This window comes from Nipponia nippon, unplaced genomic scaffold, assembly GCF_047370975.1.
Source record: "Nipponia nippon isolate SJK-2023a ecotype South Korea unplaced genomic scaffold, ASM4737097v1 scaffold_5, whole genome shotgun sequence".
In the NCBI taxonomy this organism is placed as follows: domain Eukaryota; kingdom Metazoa; phylum Chordata; class Aves; order Pelecaniformes; family Threskiornithidae; genus Nipponia; species Nipponia nippon.
The window spans coordinates 100,546,800-100,567,540 of NW_028262369.1; the positions used below are offsets into that span (position 1 = coordinate 100,546,800).

Here is a 20,741-nt window from a genome sequence, read left to right on the forward strand (position 1 = left end):
GTCCTAGGTTAGCTTAAGCGGCTGGATCCATGCCAGCCCAGTTCATTTTGGCTGAGGTGGACGGCCTGCTGAGGAACAGCAAGGAGCTTGAGTGGTCCTCATGTAAGTATGAAGCTTTTCCAAAGCTGAGTGAGAAAGAAAGGCCTCAAGCAAGGGAAGCTTATCTGGAAAGATGAGGTTTTTTAGATGCAAAATGAGGAACTGGGATTTAAAGTAAATATTTCTGAAGAGAAACTCTGAATTTGTCATTTGAATACATTCTACAGGATCCCATTCCTAAAACCAGTCTTCAAAGACCACTGGTGGAATTTGCAGCAAGCTTCTAATTTCCACTTTGCCATGACGTACATTACAAATCATAAGATCATAGAATCATTTAGGTTGGACAAGACCTTTAAGATTGCCAAGTCCAACCATTAACCTAACACTGCCAAGTCTGCCACTAAACCATGTCCCCAAGCACCACGTCTACCCAGCTTTTAAATACCTCCAGGGATGGGGACCCAGCCCCTGCCCTGGGCAGCCTGGGCCAGGGCCTGACAGCCCTTTGGGGGAAGTAGTTTTTCCTAATATCCAACCTAACCCTGCCCTGGCGCAGCTTGAGGCCGTTCCCTCTCGTCCCATCGCTTGTTCCTGGGGAGCAGAGACCGACCCCCCCGGCTCCAGCCTCCTTTCAGGCAGTTGCAGAGAGCGATGAGGGCTCCCCTCAGCCTCCTCTTCTCCAGGCTGAGCCCCCCCAGCTCCCCCAGCCGCTCCTCCCCAGCCTTGGGCTCCAGCCCCTGCCCCAGCCTCGCTGCCCTGCTCTGGCCACGCTCCAGCCCCTCCATGGCCGCCTTGGGGTGAGGGGCCCAGCGCTGAGCACAGCATTCGAGGGGCGGCCTCACCAGTGCCCAGCACAGGGGCACCATCACCTCCCTGCTCCTGCTGGCCACACTATCCCTGATACAAGCCAGGATGCCTTTGGCCTTCTTGGCCACCTGGCCACACTGCTGGCTCATAGTCAGATGACTCTCAACCAACACCTTGATGATACCTTAAGAAGAAAACTGCTGCAGCGGTACACTTCCCAAAGACTCGAATGGTGACTCGAGCTAACCTCACAAGCTACCAAGCAGCTCGGAAAGCTGATAGAGCAGGTTCTCTTAGACAGAGGAACAAGAATTGCCTTCTCATCTTTGAAGTGCTGACTTCAGATTTTTTTTAATACAATTTTCAAGAACATCTGAATTGCACTGAAATTCAGGAGCCTGACTCCAATACTGCATTCCTAAGCTAGTGTTAGGTGAACCTATTCAGGTAGCAGTCACAAATGCTGGAGCCGCTACAGCACAGGGTTTGTAGGGATCTCAGGAGGTCATTAACCCACACAGTATGATCAGCATCAATTAAATCATTTCCATCTAGGTGAGACATTCCTGAAATACAAATGTATTTACTTTGCTTCTGAGATAACTATTACTATTAATTTTCACCAAGTCCCAACTGCCATAGTTGGATTGCCAGCAGTACTGCTCCTAATAAGCACACCGTTAGGTATAAAGTATAATATCTGTAATATGGTACGAGGTCAGCAGCGACTGCAGTACAGACAACTCTCTAGCCCTTTTATTTTTCAGCTACATTAACACGAAGCTGCCGCCTGTCACGTTCACAGAGATAAGCCTCTCTCACTTCAGACACCTGGTAGGGGCACAGAACTTCAAACTCCTCTCCTGTAACAGAAAAAAGCCATTCTGCTTGCAGAGCAAAACGCAGGGAAAGTCCTCCTGTAAATCTTGCTCTGCAATCCAACAGCAGCACAGCAACATTTCCTGATGATGCTACATGAAAATGAGGGCCCACGGTTGACATCAAGCAAGGCTTTCAGGAACCAGTGACTGCAGGCTGTATTAAAGCTGATGATGGCACGCAGCAACTTTCACAAAGGCCAAGAAACCATCCTCTGGGGAACAGAAAGCGCAGAGCCCCATGAACAGCACAGCTGATCGAGCACTACACCCCAAACTCGAGTGCCACCGACCAAGAGGGCACCTCTGCCCCTCCTGTGACGCATCAGCTCAGGGCACAGCCGCAGTCGAAAGGCAGATCAAATGTGTCTAGTGTCAGGATGTGGTACAAAAAGAATAGGAAAAAACAGAAAATATGTTTATAGTTCCACGTGCAGTTCTGATCCCTCCCTCTCTGAAAGGAACCTTTTCATATGGAAAGAGAAGAGAAAAAGTAATGATCAAAGGTTCATTGTCTTCATACGAGTTTTCATACAGGCACTGAAGGAACAGGACAGGGCTATTCAGATGGAGAAGTGACACTTTATGGGGCATTTGATATGAAGCCTACAAATTCACAAATGTCATGAAGAGGCTGGATGGAGATCGATTCTGCCTCTCCAACGTGAGAACCAGGAGGCTTCAGCTGACACCAGCGAGACCCAGATTTGGAACAAAGAGAGGAGATGGCTCTCCATGCAGTGGGTGGAAGGCTGGTGGAGCTCCTTGCTGATGGATGCGGGAAGCTCACACGTTTCAGGAAAGATGGGGCAACTGCCCAAAGAGAGAGCCCCTGGTGCGGGGCTGGGCTGCTAAACTGACAAACCACCTCAGCATCAGGGAACAGCTGGAGACAGCAAAAGCAGCTGGGACGGAGGGAGGGAAATTATCGTGTTTCCTCTTTTGTTACGGCCGCTGCTAGAGACAAAAGACAGGGCTCCTGGCCGGCGCCAGCGCAGCCCTTCTCCCCACCACCCGTGGGGCCTCAGCTGCTTACTGCAAAACTCAGTGCTAGGGGCTAGGGCCAACTTCATCTCATGGCTTGGGGAAAACCATGCATCCTTTGGAGGATTAACAGCGATACAAAACGTATGCAAATGATGACGGTTAATACAGAACAGAAAAAACCAAAAAGACGACGACACATAAAATCACACTTAAGATATTTAAATAAGCACTGACAGACAGATTATATATTAGGACAAAAAGCCCCTTAGTTTACTTAGTTTCAGCAACTAATTTTCAGGAAGGGTTTAGACATCTGTAGATAGGAACCTGTGTATGAACCTAAGTTCAAAGACAGACTAATGTATTCAGGGCGCTACACTCCTTATTATGTTAATAACACAAAACAGTTCAATCTATGTAAGGTGATTGGATGTAATCATAATTCCCCAACTCAGTCTATGAAAAGTATCAACTATGCTTATTGGCAACATGATGCTCCAGCCATTTCTTGTATCCTTTTGCCTACGGAAAACCCCAGCACACCTTGGTATAAGACCTCCCGTATTTCCTGACCTTGCAGCCTCTTGCCCTAACTGAAGTTAAGCTGACCCATGCTGCCTGTTCCAGTTATTAACACATAATAATAACAATAACACATAATACTACAGCTCATATTTCATCTCATCTCCAACAGGCATCATATATTCTCTTTTCTGCATTGTACTAAATACTCTGCTATCCAAACAAGAAGTTAGGATGACATGGTAGATCTACAAGGGTTAGCGCTCTTGCAATTTCTCTTTGCTGTACTTCTCTCGCTTTCATCTCCACTTTTTTTCTTTCCATTCCACGTGCAGGTACCAGAAGAGAAAGACAAGCTGGGACACAGAAATAATGACATACTCTGATGTACTTCCAAGCGAGAAACCAAAAGAATAGCCAGAGAATGGCATGGTGCTCCTTACCACCTCAGGGCTGACTGAGAAACCCCTTCATTCCTTAGACCTAACAGACTTCTTGGCAATGGCTGCGACAAATAGAAAGAGAAAAGCTACAAAATTCACTAAAAATTATTGCTTTCAGCAAAACAGTGTTTACCTCGAAAATCAAGACTGAGTTTTTGAAAAGACTATTTATGATGACAGAAGCGTATGACAACGCTGCCACTTGTAATTCACTGACAAAACAGCATTATGTTTCTAAAATTTAAAATACAGCTGGAAAAACAGAGACTAGAAGCTTTAGAAAAAGATGTAAAAATCTAAGAAAATCTTAAGAATCTTAACAATCTAAGAAAATGTTAATTATAAAATTAATTTTAAAAGCAATTGAAATTAATACCTCAATAATCTGTTGATTTTACAATTAAATGCGTAAAGTTCCTGTGAAGGTCTGAGACCTTATCCTGCCTCCCAAAATATAGGCAATTTCTTACAATGAAATCTACTGATGGAATCATCTCATATAGGAAAAGCTTCAGAAAACGGCAATAAACACTTCTGTATCATGCACTGAACTATACTGAATTTAAGCCTCTTTTGGAGATTTCAGTTGAAATGGCAGTCAAAATACCATGCTCTTTATATGATTGACTTTGCGCAGAAAAACCTTTAACTATCATGATTCAGAATAAAAAAAATCTGAAATAGAAGCACTGTTTGGAAGAATTCCCTACCTATCAGCCAATCATTTCTTTATGGTGGCCATTTTTTACACATGAAGGACACGAAAACAAGGATGGCTATAACCAAACTTCTTAAGAATGCCTTTATTTAATATTGTTTGGAATACTTGTATTTATGAAAGAAAACTCTTTTGCAATTATTCCCTTTCCGTACTCCACATTGCCTGAAGGTTTTCTCATAAACTCTTACTAGGGGCCACTGGATATTTCTGAAATTCCATATTTAAATACATAGGAAAAAATCTGATCTGCAGTCCAATAGAGCAAACATAGCAATGGTATTTAAGATTTAATGTCATTTTACCCATTCCTAGGTTTGGAAGTATTTAACATACCCTGCCTAGGTTACAAACTACATCACGGATATTTTACATGTTCTTCTTGCTGCCACAGAACATTCACCAGAAAAGGAGCTGCGGTATAAGGTCAGCAGCCCTTTTTAAGGATCGAAGATGTAACATACTCAACTGAACCATACGACTGCCGACCTCAAACAGCTGCTACTCCATCTGCGCACAGGCAGAGCACTGTTCCCCATAGACACTACACACGGGCCAGAGAAAAGTGGAAAGTTTGCACAACCGAAATATTTACACATAGAACGAACATCGCTGGCGGCGAGGTCAACGCAGCCTCACCAAGCCTCTTCCCCTCCGTGCGGTTTCTGAGCCACCTGCCGCTATGAACACAGTGTGAGTAAAGACAAATAAGCAGAACAAGCTGTAACAAAAAGAAAAGCAGCAGCGAAGTTTCTCATAAGCTAAGCAGCAAACCATCCCTAAATACAGGCTGCCCCTCTCTCTGTACCTCTGCTTCCAAGCCACAACATCTCACAATCACACACCCCAACTGAGACAACTTATGCCTTATCCATACCAGGCAAAATGTCATCACATCTCACCCTGAAAACTCTTCTATAGAAGATGAATGCAGACACCAAAGGTAGAACTTGTGCCTTAATTTGTTATTTTATGACTTTAAATCCAGCATGTAAGAACAGTAACAACATATCAACCAAGAACAAATACCAGGAACCATATGTCAGTGTGAAAAAAAACCAAACAAACCACACAAAGTTTTGTAACACAGTCATAGAATCATAAAAGTGATTAGGTTGGAAGAGACCTTTAAGATCAAAATGCACACACACAAGATCTTGAAAAATTCCCCTGTGTCTTTTTATAGAGGTTTATGTCTAAAAAGTTCACCAACAATATCTACAATAAGCCAATTAAAGGTAAAGGTAAAACCAATACTGATTTAAACTGAGCCAGGATTTCTCTGAAAGTGCATGGTTTGCAAACACATAAATATGGCTTTCTCAACTTTTGACCTTGAAATGACAGTCTCAAATATTAAAGAGAAATTTAGGGATAAATAAATTAAAATAAGGACAAAACCATGAGTTACCTGGTTGGACCTCATAACTGAGCAGGAGATTGGACTAGAGACCTCTTCAGGTCCCTTCCAATCTGAACTTTCCTGATTCCTATGAAAAGCGAGAGTATTCGGTGTATTTTGAAGGAAAGAGAAACATCTCTTGAAACTGTCTTTTGGACAATTAGTTGCAATTTTGCTAACTATATGATTTAGCATAGTTTAACGGAAAGATTGTGCTCTGCCAAGAATGTATATTTCATCTTTAGGATAAATTGCAGAAAAAGAATAAAATCAGGTGACCAACGTAAGCAAAGACCTCTTCAGCTAGAGAAGAAACTGGATATATGCAATGTGCAAACGCAGTCATGAACAAGAAGTGGTCATGAACTCACAAATAAAATAAAATCAATTTGAATTTAGGCAGCTTTTCAAATATTGGCTCTGGGGACTTGCAGTGGTGAGAAATAACAAGGAGATAACAGTCTCTGTCTGGAGACAAGAGGGCTTCCGCTTCTTTTCTCCAGGTAGCACTTCCAGTCAAGTGCTGCTCTGCAGAACTGTTGATAGAACCAAATTCAACGCTTATGCAAACTACCCCCAGGAATACAATTAAGCCGCAAGAGCTTCTGCTCTTGACCTGTTTGACACGACATGAAGACATATTTCTTTGGACAAAGCAAGGAAAAGATATTTGAGTGCTATAAAAATAGATAGTGAAATTCCAAGTAGTGTAGGACTTTGTTTTCATTCTTCTGCTAAGGCAGCCAGTTTCACCCACCTGCAAGTCATTTATTTTGCTCTGCTATAATTTTTTTTCTGCTTTTAGTAAGTGTTGTAAATTGTTTTAGCAACAACTTTATCAAATTACTGTAAGTATGAATAGGTTTGTGTTTGTTTTTTTCTGCTGCAAGGAATATCACTGCAATAGACACCTCTACTGACATGAGAATCCATCAAATTCTAGGGTGTCTAACTGGCCACGGTGTAGTCCCATCAGTAAACGTTTGCTCCCAGTAAGATGTTACACAGAAACATCGCAGATAAATAAAGACAAGACGACAAAATCTAAAGAGAAAATGTGATAACGTATAAAAATTTTGTTTTCTTCTTTCTTTTGCACAAACTTTCTGTAGTGTGACACATACTACTGTCACTAAAGCCTTCATATGCATCACGAAAATACTCTATTTGGAACAGTTTACCCTTGTTTTCTTAACTCTGCTTCTAACTGGTGTGTTATAAGAGCACAGCTTTTAATGACCCTTCTTGCAAACATGTTAGCGTGAGTAGTCCCATAAGAGTAAAGGAGATTATTTACTCATCAGCATTTGAAAGACAAAGCAATAAGAATCTATGACATTCTCCGACTTATTTTTTCTAGAAATAATTATGCAGTCTTAACAAGCACGCCACAGGTGAGTTGGACTCTAAGCATGCCAGATTTCAGTGTAAAAAATAATCAGAATAAGAGGTAAAGTTCTAATAAAACAACCTCCTGAATTTTTGCCATATCATTTAAATAAAAAGGTCAACACAAATACATAACGTGGCACAGCTTGATTTTCTAAAAGCATTACATTCATTATAGCGGATTTCTGATTTTCTGTTAAGTTGAAGTTTAGACTTATGCATCAAAGCCATTTCCCAAGTAGTCACCACGTAAGTACTTAGAATAACGTAACACAGACTTCCGATACCCTGAAATGGTCAATATTACCACTGTGCTTCAGGCCCACTTTTAAGGTCCTTGTGCTGCAAAGTGCAGTGCGCTATCTTGCAGACAATATACTGTAAGGCTCATTTGCTGCATTGCAGCATACTTAACTGCAGCATTGGAAGCTTTCATAGTCTTTGCCACATTGCTAGAAAGCACAAACCTGTAAGAGTTAGAAATCCAGTAGTGCCTCTGCACTGATTTTTTTGTGACACGGAGATAGTCACATACGCTTATTTGTGTACGCTTTTTTTTTTTTTAGAAAGGCAATGAAGTAACATAACTGGTGTGTCAGAGCAGGCAGCTTTAAAGCTAAAATGGACAGCAGCAAGACTCAAGTAGCCAGTTGTTCATCTCTGTGCTAATACTTAATACTTTATATGACTACAAGGTAGCGAGATCAGATAAAGATTTTAAATTGTACACATTAACATAGGCAAAAATGTATAAAAGTTTCGCATACTTTCTCTTTCTCCTGAGCTCTACGAATCGTTTCCCGTTCTTTCTGCAGGCTTTCTTTCTCATCTTTCTTTGCTTTTCTTCTGGCAGCCACAGCAGCTTCTAGTTTAGCAGCCTCGTCCTGCTGTGCTTTCCACTGTAAAACCTGGAAGAGAGAGTTGAAAAGACAGTCCTGCAGCAGACGTGCAATACTGTGATCCTGCCAAACTGAGACTGGGAAGGAAACCCACGTAATCCATTTACAAACAAAGATTTACAATCTTATCAGCAATACATAATCATTTAGTAAGCACCACCTTTCCCACGTTAATGTGCAGTTTGCAACTGGCTGGCATAATATGCAACAAAATCACTCAAGAAAAGATTTTAGGCAAAATTGCCAAAACCACCTCAGTTTTGGCAATCAGATCTGAAATCCCCCTTCAGCCCTTAGACTTTCAATAACATGTAAATTTCTTAACAAACCTATGAATGGAGACCAACGCTAACAGACCAGAGGCCACTCGCATCCTTCAACTCCGGCATTTCTGTAACAGCATTTCACTTCCAACCAGGACTCGGTGGAAATCGACGGACTCCAGTGACAGAGACTTCACCTTTTGTCAGCTTTCAGACCATGCAAAATTAGTCTAGGATCCTTGCCACCTGTTCAAGGGTTGCGACTGTGCCTGTAGTGGTCTCCTACAGGACATCCCGCTCCTCTGGGGGAAGAGAGCCATCAGCTGCAGCTCAGCCGCCCGGCAGCGGCCCGGCCCCTGGTTAAGGGCACGCAGCAGCGCGGCAGGGACCGGCTCCACGGCACCTCTCGCTGCAGGGCCTGCCATGCTTCTTCACAAAACGTGTCGGGGACGGGATGGATCGCTTAGCTCAACATGCCAAAAATCCATTCTCGACATATTCCTGACACACTGTATTGGTGAAACAAGACAACACGTGCTCAGTAACTGGTACTGGGTAGCGACTTATTTTCAGTGTTCTCGAGCACACGGCTCTCAGTCAGTGTGGATCCCTGATTTACCTCGGTGTTGTCAAGAGCACTTGCATGCTCATCTGTTTCACGCTGGTTTCAACAGGATTAACAATGTCTCCTTTTTGTTGGCTTGCCAGCTCTTTTTGCAGTGGATTTGTCAAGCGCTAACAGAACTCTGTGTTCCTCAAAGGAACAAGCATTTCAGCCATTTTTCATCTGGCTTTGTATACTACAGTAAGTACTTTAATACTAAGATATTAAAATACTTACATTTTCCCCCCACCCTTACTGCATTCCACTAGCTGTGCGCACAGACTCTATCAATTCTTCTGTTCCGTGCTTGTGGAAGATTTTTGTTCACAAATCCAGCGCACCCTGTGGTCTGAGATTCTCAGCGAGCTGCGTCTCTGAGTGACGCAGCGTTTGCCCCGCTTCTTTGCTTAAATAACTATTACATTTCGTTCTTTGGAAAGTGTCCCAACAGACTAAACACTGCTGTGGCTTTTCATGTAGCACAGGCAAAGCAATAACATGAAATTTTACAGTGGTTGTAAAATTAAACTCTCTCTTTATTGAAAGATTTAAAGATAGCTTGTTAAAGAGACACTCGCCCTGTAATGAACGCCACGGGTACACAGACTAACCAACGGTTACTTTTGTCTCCTGCAACATGAGTTTATCTTTAAAAGTTCGATGCAGTCTGCTACCATACCCAAGCATAAGCATTAACTGGTGTGTTTTCATGTTTTAATAAAAAATAATGAGTTTTGGAGTTCTTCAAGCAACTTCCATTTATAGTTATTCTCTCAGAGTACAGACAACTTTTCCCAGTTTCAACTCCATCCCCAAAGTTAAGAATTCTAATTTATCTGAGCATTAAACTCTTTTTAACCTCTTTTCTTCCATTTTTGTAACTAATTCTCAGTGGAGAAGTGTGTTTCACTTTCTGAAATCTCCTTTCTCTCCTTTTGGGGGGGGGAGGAGGGGTGGGAAGCTGGAGAAAGAGCCATCTTCACCAATTAAATGTTTTACAGGAAGAGAGCAAAGGCCCAAGTCAAAATTTATCCTTGCGACTAGGAAAATGTAGGCAGATAAGAGAAAAAAGGCACAAGATGCTGAAAACGCAAGCCTCTCTCCTTCCCCCCTCTCCACCTTCTTTGGACAACACAACCAGTTGTATGGGGCAGCGGGGTAGAAACAGGGGTAAGTTTGTCTGTGCCAGCCAGTATTAATGGCACTGAATGAATGTCAAAAAATGTAGTGGGACGGTTTGCAAGGAGGGAACGTAAATGAGTGCACATGGAAACGGCAGGTGGGCATGGATGCCTGAAAATACGCAAGAGGGATCAATCAGGATACACACATGCAAACTGCACTTGTCCATATGTATTTGAGTGTGCAGTAATGTAATGGCAGACAGCATAGAAACAGCTATTTTTCTTTTAGCTATTCTTACAAAATTATTTCAAACTGGAATTCAAACTTGTACAGCATGGAAAGAAAAATTAAAAATGTTACTGCAGTGTTCCTTAGCACAGATGTTACTCTTCATATATGATCTTTCTCCTGAAAATGTTCCCTTAACAGGATCTAAGGAATATAACAATATATATAATATATAATATAACAATAATAATAATTGTTAATGAAAGACATATTTGGTAGAGCTTCTTTGGCAGTGGTAAAACTCTCCTTTCGTTCCTAAAAAGAAAAAAGCCCCCCCCGCCACCCCCTCAAATCCTGTAACCTGCCAGTCATGGGCATGTGACGTTTCTGTCAGAACTGGGGAGCGCACTGAGCACGCGTGGGACACACACAACACCTGCTCCCCCCCCCCCCCAATTTTCCACTAATTACAAGTGACATATTAACATAAATAACCCTTAGACATAAGTACTATATTATAGTATAGCTCTAAGCATCTGCATGAAATAATTTCTTTCTTTTTTTCAGAAAAGAGAACGAAATATGACTGGTCCCACTTGAATATACACTGCGTAGGAATCATTTACCTTATTTTCCTCAAAACAGATTACTAAAAGAAGTACTGGGCAAAAATTTTTGCTAAGTAGTAGGTTTCATACCCCCGTAATATGGGTTTGGTCATCCCAAATACATCAATTAATTCAAGAAGTATGTTCCAAACAGTTTCCAAATTTTTATTTAATGACTTGATTAATCAAGACTGCCATATCACAACATAGATACCTTAAGCCCTCTTACCCAGGCTGTGGGAGATCCACATTCAATTCTTTATTCTGTAAAAAGGAAGATGAAGCCATGTTTATGCTTAAAATTATTCCAGGTTGCAGAAAACAGAGCAGCTGAGGTTGGAAGGGACCTTTCAAGACTGTCTAAGGCCACCCCCCCTGTTCAAGCAGGGTCAGCTACAGCTGGTTACCTAGGACCATGTTGAATTGAGGTTTAAATACCTCCAAAGGGTGGAGGCTCCACAATTTCTCTGGCCAACATATTCTAGTGTTTACCCTCTCAGTAGAAAAGTGATGGATGGAATGGAATTTCAAGTGTTTCGGTTTGTGCCCATTGCTTCTCACCCTGTCACTGGGCACCTCTGAAAAGAGCCCGGCTCCATCCTCTCTGCACCCTCCCTTGAGATATTCATACACGGTGGTGAGATCCCCTGAGCCTTCTCTTCTCCAGGCGGAGCAGTCCCAGCTCTCTCAGCCTTTCCTCCTAGGAGAGGTGCTCCAGACCCTTCATCTTAATGGTCCTTCGCTGGACTTGCTCCAGTAAGAAAGAAATAATGAAACACTTTTTGAGTCAGGGACCTGTATCCAGCTGTCCTCAAAATTAAAAAGAACACCCTGATCTCTAGACTAGCTTGAACCAGGGTCTTCTCATTCCCTGACACTGTAGCTGTTCCACTTGAAAATCACCAAGCAGCAGAAGAGCCTCTCTCTTCCAGTGTCTAGACATTCACTTGGGAATGTCTTCTCTGCCGTCCACTGTCTTTTCTTTAATGTCAAAAAATTACTCTGGTGTAGAGAGGAACACATTTTCTCTATAGTTCAGTCCTCACATCATTCTCCCATACCAGTTCCCATAGTCAGTTCTGGGAGTCAAGCCTTTCTCTCCTATCATCTGAGATCTTATTTCCGTAAGTTTGTTTGTAAGTTAAAAATATCAAGTCAACAAGCAGATGCTCTAAGATTTAAGCAAGTTCCAAGAAAAAGAACCCGGCATTTAGCTCTGTTTTTAAGCATAACAGAAATGCATTTTCTTGAGGAATATGCAAAGCAAGAATTCTTGTGATGTAGTTCAGCATAGGGGCACTACAAAAAAGGCAGGAAAGAAAGAGGTAAGAGGATCTAACACGCTTTCTCAGGAGAGTTAACTCTCCCAAGTTCTGAAGAGAGCCACTGGAAGTGAGGAACAGCCAAGTATAAGAAGCAAGATGCATCCAGACTTTTATTTCAGGGTTTTCTGTAGTTCTGACACTGATAAATTCAGCACTAGACGGGGTCTAAACAGCTTGCTTAGCTTGCCAAGAATGAAAATGGATAAATGAGGACTTGAACAAAAAATTGCTACGTAGCAGAGGTTTATTAGATGGACCCTACAGAGGAAGCTGGAGGGTTTGGGCCTGTCTCGTGCAGAAGGAATGACAGACTGATTGGTTTCAAGCCACACAAGGATAAGAATACCATCAAGTGAGCAAAGAAATCCATAGCAGCTCCGCATCCTAAAGCAAGCAAGTTCCGAGGGAAGTGTCAGCAGAAGAACGTGTATCACTCTTAATGAAAACAGCCAATTACAATTCAAACCATCCATCTAAACAGAAATATGGAACAATAATAAAAAGAATGAGGATTACATGAGAGGACCATATTTGTGTCCATTTTCCTAAGATCCTATTTCCTGGAGCTTAGCTGTAATACCTGAATGAAACTTCCCCCACACTGTGAGATTTGTAACACAAGGTCTTTGTCTAAATAGAAATTTTTATTTAGCAGTTTTGACAGCAGTCTGCTAATGCATTTCAGCAGTTTAAGAATCTAAAATAAAATGCTAAATTGTTTCAGTTACCCTTCACCTGCTACACTGATAAACTTCAAAAGGAATGTTTTGAAAATGAATGTGGAAGAGCATGCAATCATTGCTACCTGACTTTTGAAACAGACTGAAGCAAAAACAGATTCGGGAAACTTTAACGTCTAACAAAAAATGAAATCTGCTAAAACCCTACTCAGACTGGAGCTAGAATAAACTGCAGAAGCATTCAAAGGAACTTTAAACTTTTGTAATAACATCATTGAGATTTTCTGAACTGAAATAAGCTAACAGTCATAGAATCACAGAATCATTAAGGTTGGAAAAGACCCTTAAGATCATCGAGTCCAACCGTTAACCCAGCACTGCCAAGGCCACCACTAAACCATGTCCCCGAGCACCACATCTCCCTGGCTTTTAAATCCCCCCAGGGATGGGGACCCAGCCCCTGCCCTGGGCAGCCTGGGCCAGGGCCTGACAGCCCTTTCGGGGAAGAAGTTTTTCCTAATATCCAACCCAAACCTGCCCTGGCGCAGCTTGAGGCCGTTTCCTCTTGTCCTAAAAAACTATGTTACATAGTCAAACTATGTAACAAAAAAATTGCTTTTTTTTTAAGCTTGTATCTTCCTACATCCTGCTTCACACTCCCTTCAATACGGAGATACATGCCAGTGTAAGTGGGCTCATGACATGATGCAGCTTCAGTTTCCTCCGAGAGCCCTCTTGATCCTTCACTGGTCTTCACTCGACACTAATTTACCTATTAACCAGGAACCTTTTTTAGCTGTTTGACTGCAGGCATTAGCTGTCATGGTGAGTCCATCAAACTGGCCCCAATAGAAGTTGCAGTTAACGGATACTTCAGGGGAACTACTGACTGGACGTGGATGTTGAGAACAGAATCGGCCCAGCAGAGTCTGTCAGGACGAGAACTGACGGAAGGAAAGCAAACAACAATAAAGCAGCAAGCAGATACAGATGCTAATCTAGTCTAAAATCATCTCAAGCCTCCTTATTCACTCGTTTTGATTAGCAGTTGTTTGCACAGCGTACGTTACACACCAATCTCACGACAGGCCATAACCACTTTCCCTAGTTATTTGCACATAGCTTGTCTGTTAAAGCCTTTTGATACAAGTCAGAAATCAATATTGGGGCACAATCTAGATTTTCAACAGGTTTCATACAAACAAGGCAACATAACCAAGCGTCAAATAAATAACTTCATTCAGCTGACAAAACATTAATCACGCAATGAGGTGCCCCAGACAAAAACTGATAAGTCAATAATTCAGTGCATATCTCCACTGCCTTCTACAATGCTATCTACGCTGCCCTAAGTCAATACTAAACACACCCATTTACTCAGTGGGTAGAATCTGCTTACCATTTTTATCTAGGTAGTTTTTTTGAATGCGTAAGCCCACTGCCAATCAACAAAACAGGTAATAAGAATGACAGAAGGAAGGAAAGTTTCACTGCATTATACTTTCCCACAAAACCCATTTATTCTTTTCTGTAGGCACCGTATGAAGTTAGTTTACGTTATCCCTGCCTCTCCTATGTTTATCTAATCCACGCCTTTTCATTACGTCAAAAGGAGTCACTGCCTTTAAAAAATGATTCATAATTGCAACAAAAAAGGAAAAATTGGTAAAAAAACAGAAAAGCACTGTTTGCAAAATATTTATAAAATGTGATTCAGTAGGCCGGCATTATGCCATGTCTTCCCCACATCAGGAACTAAAGTCATATAGGATAAAATGTTCTTAATAGAGCTGAGCTAAATTAAAGTGGTTTATTATGTAAGAAATGCCAAAAATTAGGAATTAAACAACTGACTCAAATGTCGATATATTTCACTTTTTAAACCACATTTGAACATTAAAATATCTCTCTGTGTAGTCCCACAGCCTCAACTTACTTTGTGGGCCAGCCTGCCTACAAAGGGGGACAAAAAAAATTCCTGAACGATAATTCTGGTTCACTAAGGCAGTAACCTGGGACCACAGAATGCACAAGAAAAATTAACGTGTGCAAAATCAGAAGGGTAGAGTTTACTGTGTCAACAGTACATGTTCTGTTTAAATATTAAAAAAATCCTAGTAGTTAAACTAATATTGAAAATACACCGAAAACTGGATCCCCTATTGCCTGTTTCACAAAGAAGCTTACATTTTAGCAGTACAAGCACTGCCAACATTAAGTTCTGGAAGTTTTTAATTACCAGCAGCACTTCAAGTACATTTCACAGTTCTTGTATTATTAGAGGAGCTTTTGCCAAGTGAATTATTAAATTGCTGTGCTGAACAGAATGCGTACATACCTATTTTCAGTTCATTATTTCAATATTGCGTATTACAATAACGTAAAGTACACTACAAACTAATTAAAGTGATAAATTAGTTCTTTCACTCTAACATCTGAATAATAATAACGTATTTACCATGTACTTAATGCTACAGATACATCTCTGTTAATGACAAAACAATTTTTGAGATACTTTCCTTGGGAATTCCCATTAAATTAGCGCGTGGTAACGCAGCACCATGTAAGGTTCTCTCTTTAAGCAACGCTGACTTACATTATAAACAGATTTTGAAGCTGCCCAGGGTGACCCAAGAGAGGTGGCATCAAGCTCCTCCTAGCAGCTAACCTGCAGAGCTAGGTAAATAGGAACACAGGACAACTGACTGGCGTGGAGAGGGTCTGCACGGTAAAGGTCACACAAGGAGTAAAACTAGCCTCTGAAAACTGAGGTAAAAATATACTACAAACCAAAAGGACATAAAATGCCCGGGAGGAACAGCATCACAAAATGACTACTCAGAGCTCCAGGTCAGTATTCTCGCAGGCTACGCTGTGCTACACGGATATAACAAGCTGCTAGAATTCAAATTCTAAGCAAGAATTCCCAATAATCATGTGCTAAAGTCAGTACTGTTTGTCATAACTAAAGGCATAAAAAGACAATCCTCTGATATCCCCACCCTGGTTCACTCGAGCTCACTCTTTCAACCTTATAAAATGACCCGATCCCAATACACTTTAATAAAGCTCTTGGAGATTCTGAATCTCAAACATTTCTGCACACCTTTCCTTATGTTTGTTGTGGTTTGCAGGTTTTTTTTCTTCTTCAAACTGTTCGCAACTGATTCTAAGAATGCCCGGGAAAGAAATTTTAGAGGGTCTCCAAGAGAAATAACTTCACAAATGAAGGTGCCGCAAAATTTGAATGAGTAAGTTGAAGCAGCACGCAACAGAACGCTGTTCCAGCCCTGGTGAAAGAACCAGCATTTTCGTGGTGGCGTCACCATGCAACTGAAAGCAATAGCAGCTGCAGCAATCAGGGTTGCATGGTCAGAAATGTTGAAATGTGATTACAAGATGACTAGAGATACAAATACTATTTAAAGGAATTCAATATAAAAAAACCCGCTAAGTGTAAAACAGGGAATCACAGAATGCATCTACATACATTTGTCCCACAGTTCTCACTGGTTGTTCTGCAAAGTGTGTAGGAAATCCCAACAAGTGATAGCCGTGAAGTGTTATTTCACGTTTCACAGTTGGGACAGCACAGACTACCTGAGCTTAGTGTTATATTGTGCATGTCACCTGCACCAAAAATTGGTATAAGTAGCAATAAAATTCTTCTTTTGTGGCAAAGCTCCATCTTAGGCTACTGAAGGTACCGCTGGTAACAGAGAACAAGTTCAGCAGCGTTTCGGCTTGTCCAGAGAGAGCCCAAGTAGTCGTTCAGAACCACGAAATGAGCTCTGGAAAGGATGAGCACCACATTGCATGGGAACCCGCGTCTGCTCCCTTTCCATAGGATTATTCAGGCTAGAGCCCTCTAGGTCACCTAAGGCTTCCCTACAGCTACTGACACTGCGCTCATACGAAGCTCAAAAGAAAGAAGCAGCTTGGAATCAACAGAGTCCAAAAGCACAGCAAGAAATGTCCACAGTTCAGACAACCAGCCTGATCTAATTCTGTTGCCAGGACTAGCTCCTCTCCTTTCTCCCCCTCCTTCCCAACTTCATCGTGTCATTGTCATCCTCTCTGCCCAGCTTTTCTGCCCTGTTTCTTGCTGAATATGGAATTGAGAGTTATCCCATTATGGTAAATCAGAGATATCTCTTCATTTTTCCAGATGGAAGCCACAAGGCACAGAGAGAAAAAAAGAAAAAAAGCCTCTTAATTGCAAGTTTGGATTCAAACCACATCAACCATGACATTTTTCCTTCATGTTTTTAAGATAAGGACTGCAGCCTCAGAACAAGTTGGTGACCTAAGGAATTCTGTTTACAGAGAAAAGGCTGGTTTAGAGCTATGCATTTCTGGTGTGTCCTGAAAAACAGAGTTAAGCAAAACAGATGTAAAAGGTGATTAAGTGATGAAAGGTTATGGGCTAAAGGAATTACAGGATGGCAACATCAGGTCTTCAGTAAGGATATTCTTCTCAGTTCAGTTCCTAATGGACACATCATCCAAACAATGAAGATGATTTAATAAATTTGGCAAACTTATTTCCCCACACAAGAGAAGGTCATTACTTTTTATCTACTATAGAACTGGCCAAAGAGCACAGTCAAACTGAGATCACTAGAAGATTAACATGGAAAACTCATTAAAAGGTGACTTTCACCACCAGCAGTGTAGCCTCTTCACTTGCAATATAGCTAAGTCGTTAATATTTCAGATAAAAGTAGTACATGCTGATCTATGCCTCTTGCCTGAGTAACTCCCTTTCATTCTAAGGTGGAATAAAAGGAAAGATTTTAAGAAAAGGGGGAAGGAAATGTAGAGGAAAATAAAAAATTGAAGACCTAGTCTCCCGCAGAAGAACAAGGATTCACCCAGATAATTTCTATTAAGGTTAAGAGAAGTTAAGCACATAAATTCCACTTGGGTTAATGGGATAATAAATCCCTTAGACTTAAATATTTTATAAATGGAACAGGACAATAGAGGTCTGTGTTACAAAACTAAAACAATTTTTTAAAGTCACTAATTATACAGAACTGTCTGTTCAATGGCTGCTAAAAAGTAGTGCATTTCATTTTTAAAAAAAGCGCGTTTTCAAACTTACTTGCATTCACCCACAATTTCTCATTACAAACCCTGCTTTGACTACTCAGACTTTTAAGACTTTCTGCTAGGGATTAGGAAGAAGGAAATTAATGCATATTGTAAAACATTTGCATCTCCAGGACAGAACTGCTACAGCTTTTCCCAGACAAACATGTGAGCCTCTCCAGTATGTGCACAGCACCCCCACCGCTCACAGGAAGCAATGGCTGGATACGCTCTTTAGAGATGGTTGGAGCATGCATGAAAAGTATGAAATTCAGGAAACATTGGACCTACTGGTAACATATGCCGATGTGCGGTAGTTTCAACAGCTCTCAGACATGCAGAATTCACAGCACAGGTACGGGAGAGCAGATTTATGCTTGCACAGTGGGCATCTCATGGATTTCTACATTTCCAGTTAACGACTTGTTTGCCGAGACTTTGGAAGTCACAGGCAAATTTTGCCCCAATAAAGCTGACATCTCCAAGGAAACTGGGATGTATAGTAGACCTGCTACTGATGTATAATTTTATCAACTGAAAAAAAAAACCAAAACACCAACCAAAACAGACTTGCACTAATCAAACCCACCACACATTGAAATATAAAATAACAACAGCGTTATTCTTGGAAATAAAATAAGAATAGAAGGTGTATGCATATATTCCTAAATGGAAAGATAATGAGACTGGTGCCTCAGGGTGTGAATACTAGAGCTTATAAAAGGGAAAAAAATAAGAACAGTTCCCTGGAGTCTAAAATATTATGAGGCAAGGGGGAGTTTGTCAAAACAATGTGAAAAAGCCATCATTTTTTAAATTTAGAAAGTCCTAGAAAGTCCTTTTTTATAAGCATCATACATATTGTTTCCTTTTTCTTGTGTGTCAGTAGCCTTATGAACTGACACGAATGTTTAAAATAGCAAATGCGTCAATTCCTAGTTTACTGTGGAAGGAAGTTCAGATTTACAAGGGGGGCTCCATATTAAATATCACGGTCAAGTAGAAATGTTTAGCAAGAATCATTGCTGTATACATGTTTTGGTTCATACGGACCTCGTATTTGGACTTGGCAGTGCTGGGTTAATGGTTGGACTTGATGATCTTAAAGGTCTTTTCCAACCGAAACGATTCCGTGATTGTATATGCTGGTGGTAGCAGCCCAAGGAGCTGCGGTGATGAGTTACTGACTCCTGCCAGCAGGTTAAGCCACACGCTGGTCAGACATCCTGCTGTCTGTGCTCTGTGACACAAGGCTTAAAATTCTGCTGGCCGTTAGCTTCACGACAAACAACAAGCATTCAAAATCCGTGATAACACCTAATCCTAAATACAAAAACCCAACACCCTCCCGCGACAGAGGTTATAGGGCAGCGAACACTCTGAAACAGCAGGTCACTCAGCAGTCCAGCAGTGAGAATGGTGCTCACTCTCGCTGGGGACAAGACTCAGCTCCACCATCACGGCAAAGAACTCGTCTGTATTACTTTTACAGCGCGTGCAGCACCTCCTGAGACCACACAGTTAATAGAGGAATTTACTTATGACATCAACAAGTACGTCAACAACAAACTATCGTGGTATTAACGGATGGTCGTCTGAAGTCTCCAATAACTTTCAACTCTAAAAACCTGCTCCTTCTTCTCTAAATGGAGGATTCTTCTACCCTGAAAACCTCTGAACAGCACCTGGAATCACGTCCAGACTCCACAGGGTCTTGAATGACAAAACAGCAAATGGTACAAGCTAACAGTATTCCGCTTCTGACAGACTTACACAAGACCTATGAGAAGTCCATTATTAGAGCGTTTGGCAATGGGATAATTAAGAAATAAGACACTTGCAAGTTTGTTAATCTCATAAAATAATCTCATTCTGGCTGCGATTAGAAAAAGCAATGAAAGTTGACATCCCTAGTAGATTTTTGACTGGTGCTCTTCAGCAGCTTGTGCTCCACAGGTTACCTCTAAGAGGTCTGCAAGAAATAATGGAGAAAAGCAAGGCTACTGACACTAGGATTAATTTTGTTACATAAAAAAAAAAAAAAATCCATATCCACCTCCAGAAAAATTTTAATTTGAAAATCAGAATGTGGTTAAATGTAACTGTTTTGATCATTAACAGAACTGCAGACATTTTCTTCAGCTATAAAAGTGTTTAAATCTGAAAAAGGGATATGAGAAAAGCATTTGAGCATAATCCTCAGTCATAACCTGAAAAGTAAAAAGATACATTGCTTTTAGTTAGGAAACTTAGTCACAACGGCTAGGATTGGTACCTATAAAACCTGTGATGCAATATAGGACCGGTTTTAATTCCCTGGAGCTGAAAGCACGTCACAACATCTTTGCTCAAGACAGCGTGCGAACAGTTTACTTTTCACAGATGGTCCTTGTGTTTCCTCTCTCTTCTCAGTCAGCATTATTCAGAACATCTTTCTGTTCTTGACAACGGGAGTGTCAACATTTTATTAACATGTTTCAATATTATGTAGGCTTAAACATTCACACATGCATAACCTTAAGTAAGCTGCATTCCTATGTACAACTACTTAGCTAAATTTGCTGTCCTTTTATATACAGTACTCTCTCTTTTAGCTCCTTCTGCAGTTGTATGAAGAGATCCTTTGATCCTTTACTGCTTTTGCAAAATTTTAACGCAAATTATTTTTCTTGCCTGGGCTGCCACTTTCCTAGCTGAAGAAGGAAGATAATTCTCCTAAGAAAATAA

At 41.2% G+C, this 20,741-nt stretch overlaps 1 protein-coding gene across 7 annotated transcripts in view; it reads right to left on the bottom strand.

Annotated features, from left to right (window-relative positions):
* The window catches only part of CCDC148 (coiled-coil domain containing 148), an 88,852-nt gene that overhangs the window by 20,257 nt on the left and 47,854 nt on the right, over positions 1–20,741 (bottom strand). For all 7 annotated transcript variants that reach the window (XR_015699069.1, XM_087733599.1, XM_087733601.1 and 4 more), the window contains one exon: positions 7,956–8,096. Coding sequence is in view for 6 of the 7 variants with exons in the window: in XM_087733599.1 (XP_087589725.1) it covers positions 7,956–8,096 (141 nt within the window). In the remaining variant the exon portion in view is untranslated. The remainder of the gene's footprint in view (positions 1–7,955; positions 8,097–20,741) is intronic.